Raw genomic sequence first — 12,963 nt, 5'->3', positions numbered from 1 at the left:
GTCAACCCGATTTTATTCCACCCCAACTCAAATAAACCGCGATTTAAACCCGTTTTTCCCTCACCTTCCCCTCCTTCAGAACACACACGTTATCTGCGAGTTTCGCATAATGCAAGAGATGGGTGACGAGGACCACAGCGCTGTCTGCGAGGAACTCCTGGATGCATTGCTTATATATGGCTTGCGATACCTGCAAGTATTAAGTTTTAACTCAAACTCAAGGTTAAACTGTAACTCATTAGGTGGGATTCGAGCACGCTTCGGCACTAATTGCAACTCGCACCGGAGAAGTACCACACCCGCACAGGAAACCGGCGTGAAATAGTAGCATGCTCCTGTGTATCGTAAGGTAAGTGGGGGAGCTGGAGACCCGTATCCTATTCCTCACCCTTTCCAGTCCCTTCCCTCTTTATAGTTGTCAATATTTTCCTTAAAAGTGGGCAACGCATTCGTTCGTGGGCGCTGGTGATCACTCACCATCAGGCGAAACACCAGCTCAGTTGCCCACTATTACATCTCAAGGTGGAATTCGTATTTTCAATCAAATTCAATGTCCCAAACCAGATCAAACCCTAACCATCTTCTTTTTTTCTTTTGACCGGGAATACAAACTCAAACTCAATCAATAACTCAGTCTTTTGCCTGAAATAACATTATTTGGTACTAGCTGCGCCCCGCAGTTTCACCCACGTTTGTCCGTATCCCATAGGAATATCGGGATAAAAAGTTGCCTATATGTTATTCCAGTTATCCAGCTCTCTACGTGCCAATTTTCATTGCAAGCAGTTCAGTAGTTTTTGCGTGAAAGAGTAACAAGCATGCACACATCCTTACAAACTTCGCATTTATAATATTAGTAGGATAGGATGGTATATTGCTATTGCAAATCAAAATCTACTTATATTTACTTCAGTATCATATCCATCATATACACGATTTTTTAAAAGAAATATCTTTATCTCTACCAATATCACTCATAAACTTTACTTTTTTTTAATCATGTTAGGGAAACGCTTGACCACAGTCTTAGGGTAAGCTGAGATGTGGTCTAAGATGGAGCACGCTTCCCTCGAAGGTACCTGTTCACTCTTCCTTTAATAGAACACCTATACCTGTATCATTAAATAGATAATACCTTAGCATCCACAGCTGCTAACGGGTCATCTAATAGATATAGATCAGCCTCTTGGTAAACGCATCTAGCTAAGGATATTCTTGCTCGTTGTCCTCCTGATAGTGTTACTCCTGTGATAAATAAATGATTTTTTATGTCAACGTCGGCAATGGAGCTGGTGGGTCGCCTGATGGTAAGCGCTACCACCGCCCATAAACATTTGGAGAGGCGTTATATCAATTGCAGGGTTTACGCCTCTACAAATGAATTGCTGACTTTAAATTGGAAAGGGATTAAGAAAGGATTGACGAGGGGATTAAAAGGAATTACTGGAAAAAGGATATGTAGTTAAAAAACTGAAAGAAACACCCTTTCATAATAGAATCAACTAAATCGTCTCACTTGCTCATAAATATAGTAAGGAAATTATTAAATCCCGGCGATCCTAATTAGGATAATAAACTCATGAATTATAAAAATCATAAATCAGTTTAAGTGTTAGCGTCGGTACCGGTATCAGTATCAGTAATTTTATCGGTAACAGATTCGGTAAAGTTGTCGGTATGGATATCAGTTTTACTGGTATGAGAATCGATATCGGTATGGGTATCAGTGACACAATAAATATTCGTTCATTACCTTTTTCTCCTACAAGAGTCTGGTCTCCATGCAGGAAACCCTGAAGATCCGCTTCCAATTGACAACATTTGATCACATCATTGTACCTACTTTTATCGAACTGTTGCCCGAATAGTATGTTTTGACGTACCTTAAAATAGTGTTACTAGTTAGACAAATAAATTTTAATAGAAAATAAATAAAAAAAAAACTTTTATGTGCCACTACTTAAAATATAATATATATGTAAACCAAAATATAAAAACAGTAATATTGACAAAAAGGACTCCCCGTCAGCAAAGCAGCAATCATTATAAGATTAAAATGTATTACTGCACTGATTTTCAGAGGAGACCTCGTGTTAATTCTGCGTTTTTGTATGAAAATCACGTGTTGTATTACTAGTTACAATAATTATTCACATTATAACCAACTTGTGGTATTTAATATGTCCGCTATGTATAAAACATTTATTGAAACAAACACCTTATTTCGCGGTAACGTTCCAACTCTATTGTACTCTGCGTAGGTAGAATTTTCAAAAGATCATGAGCCTACTCGTTTGTTGTTCGTAAATGAAAGAAAGAAAGAAAGAAACATTTATTTGACTCTTAGAAAAATTACAATAAAAAAAAACAATAAACTTAAGACAAAACAATACAATAATGAAAAGAAAACAGCACAATAAAAAAGCTTACATAAGAAAACATTTAACAAGGAAAAATTTAAAAAAATATAAAAATAAATATAAAGCATGCATATTTGTTTTGGCGTGGCCGTAGGCCCGTTACTTTTTCTCATCCTTACCAATCAATTCCTCCTTTCCTGTCCTCAATCCTTCCTAATTCCCTACCCCATAAAAGCGGGCAGCACATTCGCAGAGGCACTACCTCTGCGAATGTTATTGAGTGGTGGTGATCGCTTACCATCAGGCGAACCACCAGCTCAATTGCCCGCTATGACATAAAAAATATCAAATTGACAGAAATATGACAATACTCACGGATGCGTCGAATAGCCAAGATTCCTGTGAAGCATAGGAGATGGTACAATTGATGGTCAGGCTGCCATCAGTTGGTGTTAGCTCTTGGAGTATGGCTAGAAGTAATGAAGACTTTCCTGAACCTACTGTGCCTATTATTGTAGTCAGAGTTTTTGGCTTTATCTGGAACATAAAGTATGGTCTGCAATATGAATCTGTTAATAGTTTTAACGTCTAAAAAACTGAAGTTATTTTTGATGAATGCTTCATATAACGCAAGGATCTACTTGACACTGGCAAATAGTTGAAACTTATTGACATAAAGGAAAAAAAACGCAAGGATCTGATGTATCGACCCAAAGAATAAAATACCAGATCGATTGGGCTGAAATTTGGCATAGAGAAGATATACTCAGGTTTTTTAATTTCAAAGTAAACATATGTTTTCGATATAGTAAACAAACTTTCGCCGGTGGCTTCGCCCGCGAAGTCAAAGGCTAGCTCTCATGCTATCTTCGTACCAAACTTCATCAAAATCGGTTAAGTGGTTTAGTGAAGAAAAGAAAGACAGACGATCATACAGATTCCTTTCGCTATTATAATATTAATAGGTTTACCGTTAAATTTATATCAGACAACACTGCCTGCTTCGTCTCCCACTCTTCAGGCTTTGTCCAGTGAGTTGTGAAATTCTTAAACTGCACTAGGTTTTCTACTTTATCTAGGTTAGTTTTTGTGTATCTGTAAAAATAATAATATGTAATTGAAAAATGTGTGAAGTGTAAATCTTGATACTACGCAATGCACATTCCAGGAATCAAGCTACTACTCCATGCTACTGTTGCTATTGCTACTTCTATAACTACCATTTCAAAAACTATTAAACATATTAACATTTACTATTGCTACTAATGCTGCTAATACCACTGTTGCTAAGTCTAAGGATGTGCATGTCTAGATAGATTCACTCTCGCTTTGAATAAGTCTAAATTATATTTTTCCAGAAAGTCAGACGCGGTTAGAGCATTTCATTCCTTCACAGTTCGATCTATATAAGAGTTCTAAAATATAACTACGAAGGATGGTGGATAGACCAGCTGTATCGAGATGTTCGTGGTGAAATTTAAAAATTACTGCTACTACTGCAACGCATACTACTAGACTACTACTGCTACTGCTACTAACTAACTACTTCTCTAAATAAAAAGCCTCAACTTACCCGTTCTCTTCTCTTCCAGACTTAACTTCAGGTAACAAAAGAAATTCTTGAATCCTCTTAACACTAATGTAGGCTTCTAACGTCATCGTGATGGAAATCGGAAACGCTTCAACCATGTACATCCTGAGGCTCTCATAATAGGAGATTATCACGAAAATCTGCGCAGCCGTTATCGAGTTACCGAATGCTATGTATGAAAGGATGCTTATAAGGAGGGCTATTTGCGTGTTGAGTTTTGAGCAAGAAAACATAATTGCGTATATCCAGGTTATTCTCTTTATCATGTTCAGTTCTTTTCTGGAATTAAAGTTAAATATCTTAATATATAAAAATCTCGTGTCACAATGTTTGTCCTCAATGGACTCCTAAGCCGATTATAATAAAATTCGCACACCATGTGTAGTTCGATCCAACTTGAGAGATAGGATAGTTTAAATAATTTTAGTTACGATAAATGACAACCCGGGCGGAGCCGGGACGTGCAGCTAGTTGTCATATAAAATACATATCATGATATTGGGGAAATTCAGAAAATTTATTTAAAATCCTTTTTTTTTAATAATTTTTAAATAACATGCCTTAAAAACTATCCAGTGTCCATTTCAAAGAAATTTTATAATAATGATATGTGAAATTTGTTTTTACTCATTTGTATTTTTCTACCAATATCAAAAAAAAAATTCTACTGTATAATAAATAAACCAATTTTGGTCCATTTGGAAAAGTGTAGCATGACTTAAATAGTACTTTTACTTTCTACCCGTCAATTGGAGTTTAAGGGTTTTGGCTAATTAGGAAACTCTGTGATTCCTGGGTCCTTTCCTTTCTTCCTCTCGTCAATCCTTTCTTATTCCCTTTCCAATTTGAAGTCGGCAATCCATTTGTAGAGGCGTAAGGTCTGCAATCGACCTTACGCCTCTCCAAATGTTCATGAGCGGTGGTAGCGCTTACCATCAGGCGACCCACCAGCTCCATTGCCGACTATGACTACGACTTAAAAAAAAAAATTAATAAGTAAGTGTTGTTACTTTCTTGCGGTTCCAATGATTTTAGCAAAGGCCTTCTCCCAGGCGTACATCTTTATGACTTCTATACTTTGTATTACTTCATTCATGAGCCGTATTCTGTTGTCAGTTCGGATCGTCATTTTCTCCGTTAACTTGCTTGCCAATTTGCCCAAATAACCTAAAATTGTTATTAATTTATCTTTTATTTTTTGATTACAACATGATGTAATACTCAGATCAAAATAATACAATAACTTTTTTATATGTAAGGGCAACTGATATGGTGGTTCATGAATGTTAAAAATACAGATGGTTGATTGGAAATATAAGCAAATTAATGAAAACACGCATTTTAAAGGAAATTTATGAAGTTATTTACATGATTCTATATATACTAGTCATAAATCTTCAATATGATCTTTTGATTATTAAACAACTATTCTTATTCTCGTCATGTGCTTTTTGTATACCCGTAAGACGTATTAATTGTTAAACAATACAAAACGACACACTTGCAAGTTTTATAAACTTACATATTTGTCACTTAGTAACATAAATTGTAAACTTTTTAACTGGATTTCACAAACAACATGATAGTACATCACACTACATCACACAAGTAGTGTGATGCTTTTTAAATTGCAATGCAAGTTAAACAGACCTATAAATTCTAGCTTTCCTAACAAAATATATGAAAGAACAGAAATTCTAGTTTACCAACAAAATATAACAAACAACACACCAGCTATTCATCCAAACTTATAAATTCAAGTGTTTACAACAAAAATATGAACCAACATACTAGCAAGTGGTATGACAACCAACAGAAATCCAACGCCCAACAAAGCTGACATTCCTATGTGGCGAAACATCAGGTACACTATAACAGTGCTTTCCACAGGTATCCTAATTAGGTCTATTAAATAAATGGCGGCTATTTCGAATCGCTCTACGTCTATAGTGAGCAAATTGACTATGTACCCCGTTAGCCCGTCGGACGCCTTGTCAACTGTCAAGTTTAAATGGTGGAGCTGAAAAGATGCTTTTATTGGAAAAGTGTTGTACAAAATATATTAGTTTTTTGAATTCAATGTTTCGAAAAAAAATTGTGAAGAAATTTGACAGAGACGGGATTAAAAGACACGACTTTTGTTGTAAGTAGTAAAACCTAGTAAATATTAATATATACTTTCTCTTCTTATCTCCATATATCTCTTCTCTTTTTATACATTTTTAAAATTCAAAAAAAGGAGGAGGGTCAGTTCGACTGTTTTTTTGGCTTTGTCAACTCAGAGCTTATGTTTCCGTGAACCGATTTTGATGATTCTAATTTTATTTGAAAATGGCAAGTACCGTCTCATTTAAATTTGTTCTTGTACTAACGATTAGAACTTGGTTTTTTGTGAAAAATATTTATTGTAAAATAAAACATATTTTAATTATTTCTTTTACCCACCTTTCTATATATTAATGATGAACAGGATCTCATCAGAAGCATGCTACTTTCCAATTGAAAAAGTAGCATGGAGTGCGTCATCACAGCACTCAGTAGCATTAAGCTAAAAAGTGTATTTTTTGTATTAAATCCTACTATCCTACTAATATTATAAATGCGAAAGTTTGTAAGGATGTGTGTGCGTTTGTTGCTCTTTCACGCAAAAACGATTGAACCGATTGCAATGAAATTTGATACGTAGACAGCTGGACAAGAGGAATAACATATAGGCAACTTTTTATCCCGATATTCCTAAGGGATACGGACTAACGCGGGTGAAACCGCGGGGCAAAGCTAGTTTGTAATAAATTTGTATAGTTCTCGTTTCGGTTTAATTTCCGGGTTAAATCCTTTTCTTGTAATTTCACAGGTCTCAAACTATCTTTGGACGATATTTCATCCAAATCGGTTCAGTGTTTAGGTGTGAAGAAGATACAGACAAAATTAGTTTCGATTTAAAAATATTGCTAACTTTTGCCCGCGGCTTCGCACGCGTTAAATTTTAAGAAGTTAAATGCATGTTATTATACATATAAACCTTCCTTTTGAATCACTCTATGTATTAAAAAACATCAAAATCTGTTGCATTATTTTAAAGATCTAAGCATACAGACACACAGACGATGAAAAGCGACTTTGTTTCATACTATGTAGATAAGTAGAGAAATTTGTAGTACTTATCCCTGTTTGGTTTCCCAATTAATTATTGTGATTTGATTTGATTGGGTTTAATTTGATTTGATTGGATTGGATTTGTTTGGATTTAATTTGATTTGATTTAATTTGATTTGATTACATTTCATTTCATTTAGCAATATCAAAAAATCTTACCCAACGATACCCCCAGCATACATATACGCTTCAGCATCTGACATCCCGGAGGGAGAGGGGGAAAAGTAGTTGATCACAGCCTCTAAGCACATCGGTATTGTTATCCTGGGAGAAAACGCAAAAAATAATGTTAAAAAACAGAAAACGGAACCACACGGGAGGCACCCATCAAATAACATAAAGAATCATCAAAAGCAATTCACCCAGTCGATAGTTCTGTGGTAACATAGCCAAAAAATAATACAATCGATTTGATAAGCAGCTGTTTTGAAGTCGGTTGATAAGTGTTTTAATTTACCTATTCCAATAAAAGATAGACTGGGTTATTCAGCAAAGATGAATGTTTCTAATAACTAATATTATATCTGCGACAGTGTGTTTGTTTGTCCAGCTATCAGGTCGCAACGGAGGGGTATTATGATATGATTTATTTTTAAAATCGGTTACGTACTTATAAAAAAAATAAAGAAAACATTTACAAAATCACATTTCTTATGGTTATTACTACAGATTAATCATATTTAAGAAATATTTTAAATAATAGAAAAACTTCCTTACTGTTTGGCAAAAAGACGCGGCTTCGAATTCAGCCTCATGATAATTTTTTTCTATTCTTTAAAAATGTCTATTAATAAAGCATTTCAATGCTTTAAAACTAGAAATGAAATTCATTATATTTTGTAAAATATCTTAATTCTAGATAGTCATCATCATCATCATCATCAGCCCATATATGTTCCCACTGCTGGGACACGGGCCTCCTATGAGGGTTCAGGCCATAATCCAGCACGCTGGCCAAGTGCGGGTTGGCAGATGTCACATGTCGTCGAACTTTTAATTCTTGGACATGCCGGTTTCCTCACGATGTTTTCCTTCACCGTTTAAGCAGTGGTGATATTATCCACATGCGCAGATAAATTGAAAAATCAATTTATTTCCTGCACGCTCGCCCGGTCTCGAACCCAGACTTATCGATTTTGAAGTCCGAGATTCTCACCACTGAGCCACCACTGCTCTAGATAGTACTAGCACACAAATAAATACCTGCCTTATACAAGAATCTATTATGGCAAAGGGTATATTAAAAAGCAGGAACTTTGGTCCATATATCCGTGCTATTGCTCTTAGTAGAGATGGGTTGCCACCTCGTACTGAAAAAATAAATAAATGTATAAATTTTATCATACAATAACGCATTTTTCGATTTTCCTTTTAAGTTCGATATGATAGTCTGTTCCGATTGTCTGTCTGTTCGTCTGTTTGTCTGTGATTTTTTTTTTTATGTCACAGTCGGCAATGGAGCTGGTGGGACGCCTGATGGTAAGCGCCACCACCGCCCATGAACATTTGTAGAGGCGTAAAGTCTATTACAAACCTTACGCCTCTGCAAATGGATTGCCGACTTTAAATTGGGAAGGGATTAAGAAAGGATTGTCGAGAGGAATAAAGGAAAGGACGGGGAAGGGGAAGGAAAAGGATATGGTCTGTGATTCCTGTCTTTTTTTGCCGTTCTGTCATCAGTCTGTACCTTCATTTTTGTCTGTCTGTGTCCGTGTGTCTCATGAACCGTGGTAGTAAGACGTGAAATTTCCAAACATTATACATGTGTGTTGCTGATATAACAGCAAATAATAGAAAATCGAGGGTAATAATGTAAATAATAAAAAATGGCTGGCCAATATTTTTGAAGTTGCATGATCATATTACTACGAAGTATCGCATATAAGTAATTTTTTTTTCAATATTGATAGTCTTAAGGAATTCACAAGTAATTCCGTACAATATAAATTATTTACAATCTTTTGTGAAGGCAAAAGTTTAATTATTTCTACTTTTTTCGTTATATCCGACTTACCTTGTTTGTCTAACTCATCCTTCCATTTCGCCCCTAAGCTTTCCCCATGCATCGCAGCCCTGTGTTGTGGGGAACATCTGTGAATAATGCGGCCTTTATATATAATTTACGATCACAGACATTTTTTTAAAAGAGCAACTACAGAGTTTCTTGCCGACTCTTCTCTGTAATGCTGCTTTTCTGACCTATGGTAAATGTTATATCTGTGTTATGACGATTCAAAACCGCTTCTTCACGGGCGGTGGTGATCGCTTATAATCAGGCGAACCACCAGCTCAGTTGCCCGCTGACATTAAAAAATACGCGTCGTGACAAATAATGCGCTGCCCGGTATTATGGAGGAATTGATAAGGAAAGGATTGACCACTGGAAAGAAGGACTTGGAAGGGTGAGGAAAAGGAAACGGGCCTCCAAAATTCGCGTTGCGTTTTCCGTATTTGATCAAACATATGTATGAAATGTTTACATGACGAAGCTTGGGTGTTAGGTTAGGTTTTAGACCTGTTCCACTGATTTAATAATAAATAATATAATTTCTTTTTTACAAAGTATTAAAGAAAAAACTGACCTGTATAAGTCATCTATCGTGAGCTGCCGCTTCCTTCCCAATAGAAATATATGGCGTGTGTACCTGTAATTGAAATCATTATTGTTAAAGTATGTTATTTGAGTAGGACAAACCGGTAACAAATGTCGCCCTACATCGTCTGGTACACGTTAGTGAAGTTTATAATGCAGTGCAATGTTAGGGCTGGTGATTGGTACGCCATCTATATAGTGTTTTTGCTAAACCTAATCCTAAACCTAATTTAGCGGGATTTTTTGGGATTTTAACATGGTCCTTTTTTCCATTTTTAACATCATCAGAATTTAAATGGGAGGCACCAGCTTTCAAATAAAAAAGGGACATCAAAATCGATTCACCCAATCGAAATTTCATAAATAATAGAGCCTAAAACAATATATAATGTACTCTGTGGTCTAAAATAGAGTAGAACAGCACTTTCTTTTTTGAATGTGGTTAAAAATTGATATACTTAAATGAAGATATAAGTTGTACTCTATCGATTACTTACCAAAAACATATTTTAGACAGCAAACTAGCTTTCTCACGCGGATTTTGCTGACGTTCTGTATTAAAGCGGCCGGTGTCCATCTTATCTTATGTTAAATGAATACTATGTAATACTGGATTGGTATAAATATCTGAAAAAAAAATATTATTCCAACAGTTATAGAACCTAAGACCGCACTCTCACACAGCAGACACAAACCACTGTGCCACAAGTCATAAGCCAAGCTAAGCTAAGTTATTTATCCGGTTGATTCCGAATAGTTTAATAGACGTTATTATACATATAAACCTTCCCCATGAATCATTCTGTCTATTAAAAAAACCCGCATCAAATACCGATACGTAGTTTTAAAGATTTTTATAGGGACATAGGGACAAAGTATGCGACTTTGTTGTATACTATGTAGTTAAGTACCCGGGTATAAAATAGCCTATGTGCTAATCCAGACTATAATCTATCTCTACACCAAATTACATACAGATACGATAAGCTGTTTTCACGTAAAGCAGCTCACTTTGCGTTTATAATATTAGTAGAACATTGTAATATTGATAACAATAATTTTATCAATATTGCACAATAAAATGAATCATCAGATTCAATTCCCAACTGCGAGGGAAAAGGTTTACACTTTACAAATGTATATATTACTGATAGTGACTTAGGTAATGTTTTTTTTAACGTGGAGGAAATCTTCGAAGGATACTGTATCTTTTGGAGGTAAATTAGAGTATGTGAGACTTCGACACACTAAAACCTAATACCTAATACTACTAATACCTAGTAAGTTCTCAATAGCAGGGATCCCGGGATCTCCTATGGAACGCACCAGAGTACGGGTAATGCTAGGAGTAAACTTAGAAAACCCGGATTCACTCAGATATATATCCCAATTTATTTGGTTTTTTTTTATGTCGTAGCGGGCAACTAAGCTGGTTATTCGCCTGATGGTAAGCGATCACCACCGCCCGTGAACAGAGCAGAGGTAGTGCCCCTGCGCTTGCGCTGCCCGCTTTTAAAAAGGAAAGGGCTAAGGAAAGGATTGACGACTGGAATTAAGGAATGGAAGGAATTGAGGAAAACGGGCCTCCGGCTCCTCCACCCACCGTACGAAACACAGTAACATGATACTATTTCACGCCATTTTTCTGTGGGGCTTGGTACTTCCCCGGTGCGAGTTGGCCCAATTCGTGTCGAATCGTGCATGACTCACACACATTGGACAATGAAAAATAGCTAAAATGTGTTTTAATATGAGATTTAACTATTGTTGTACTGGTACCATGTTAATAATGGTCCATTATTCCATGCCACTCAATAAAAATGTAGCTAAATAATTACGCAAATAGAAACAGGGGGATGAATTATTAAAATTGGTTCAGTAGTTCTTGAGTTAAACCATTACAAACATAGTTAAAAACAACCAAATGTATTTTCTTGTGTTTGATTTTACGCGAGTATTATACATTTAGAAATTAAATACCTTAAAACGGATTTTAAAAGCGATTTATTCGTTCGGGGAGTCTCCCGTGAACGCGCTGACTGTAAAGTGTTTGAAACGTCAGGTTAATAATATAATGAATAAATCGCGTTTAAAATCCTTTTAAGTCTTTAATTTCTAAACAATCAAATGTTCTTTATTCATTAGCGTAATAATCGTATATTTCTCTCGGTGTTTTTGTTATTATCATAGATCTAAAGATAATTATAAGTGTCTTAACATTGCAACACCATTGATTCCAGTAAATGTAATGTACCTATGATTCATTCCTTACGTATGTACATAATAGTTTTCTTGTGTGTGCTTTAGGGTACTAAACTGTATCTACATAAAATGTACACCTAACAAAAGCTTAAATAAATAGTAGATATTAAAATAGATTTATAAATTAAACAGAATATAATATTTAACCACCTCAGTGTATAAGAAAATACATATATTAATAAATAATTAATTCAGTTTTTTAGATAACTAGCTGCTCCCCGTGGTTTCACCCGCGTAAGTCCGTATCCCGTATAAATATCGGGATAAAAAGTTGCCTGTATGTTATTCCAGTTGTCCAACTATCTACGTACCAAATTTCATTGCAATCTGTTCAGTAGTTTTTGCGTGAAAGAGTAACAAACACTCACACACATCCTTCTTTCGCATTTATAATATTAGTAGGATAGTAGGATAGGATTCTTAATTTGTCAAATTAAAAAAAAACTAACCTCAAAATAATATTCCCGCTCGAATATCTAACAATATCTGACGTTCGGAAAGTTTTATCAGAATTTGTAGTAAATCCTTCTCAAACAAACGAATCACATTGTAATTAAATTGAATAAGGAAAATACAGATAAAACACGTTTAAGATCGCACGTCTGTAGTATTCCACAACAAATTCAGACTGTGATCATTGACCTTGGTGTCTCTGAGTTCACTTTCGCGTAAAGTTTCATTGAATGTTGAAATTATGAAATAAACTTTATCTGGGCATATATAATTTTGTAAAGTGTTGTGAAATTTTCAAAGATATGTCTATGTAAATCGAGGACCTAGTGACTCGCAGTAACGTAAGCCAAAATAGTAGAAAGCGAAATAAGAAGCATAACAAAAAAAAACATTTTACAAAATTATGCCGCAAGATTTAAATAGTTACCACGGTAAACGAACTTCTGGTTAACTTAAGGATATATTCGCATCCCCCCCATCGGTTCCAAGCCTTGTCGTGGCGGGGGGGCTCAGTAGCTCAGAGTGCACTCTGGCACTCTGAGTGAAGC

At 35.5% G+C, this 12,963-nt stretch overlaps 1 protein-coding gene across 1 annotated transcript in view; it reads right to left on the bottom strand.

Annotated features, from left to right (window-relative positions):
• The window catches only part of LOC119838060 (probable multidrug resistance-associated protein lethal(2)03659), a 24,062-nt gene extending 11,471 nt beyond the window's left edge, over positions 1-12,591 (bottom strand). The window contains exons 1-15 of the mRNA XM_038363867.1: positions 12,412-12,591; positions 10,198-10,327; positions 9,690-9,752; positions 9,122-9,198; positions 8,315-8,417; positions 7,267-7,371; positions 6,397-6,499; positions 5,743-5,971; positions 4,962-5,118; positions 3,934-4,230; positions 3,332-3,455; positions 2,736-2,897; positions 1,754-1,883; positions 1,136-1,245; positions 50-190 (exon numbers count right to left, since the gene is read on the bottom strand). Of these exons, the coding sequence (XP_038219795.1) occupies positions 50-190; positions 1,136-1,245; positions 1,754-1,883; positions 2,736-2,897; positions 3,332-3,455; positions 3,934-4,230; positions 4,962-5,118; positions 5,743-5,971; positions 6,397-6,499; positions 7,267-7,371; positions 8,315-8,417; positions 9,122-9,198; positions 9,690-9,752; positions 10,198-10,277 (1,881 nt within the window). The 5' untranslated portion in view covers positions 10,278-10,327; positions 12,412-12,591. The remainder of the gene's footprint in view (positions 1-49; positions 191-1,135; positions 1,246-1,753; positions 1,884-2,735; positions 2,898-3,331; positions 3,456-3,933; positions 4,231-4,961; positions 5,119-5,742; positions 5,972-6,396; positions 6,500-7,266; positions 7,372-8,314; positions 8,418-9,121; positions 9,199-9,689; positions 9,753-10,197; positions 10,328-12,411) is intronic.
• Between the last annotated feature and the right edge of the window lie 372 nt (positions 12,592-12,963).

The sequence above is a fragment of the Zerene cesonia genome, unplaced genomic scaffold (assembly GCF_012273895.1).
Source record: "Zerene cesonia ecotype Mississippi unplaced genomic scaffold, Zerene_cesonia_1.1 Zces_u001, whole genome shotgun sequence".
Taxonomy (NCBI): Eukaryota; Metazoa; Arthropoda; class Insecta; order Lepidoptera; family Pieridae; genus Zerene; species Zerene cesonia.
Note: the sequence above shows the minus strand (reverse complement) of the source record. Positions and strands in the feature narration are given on the sequence as shown.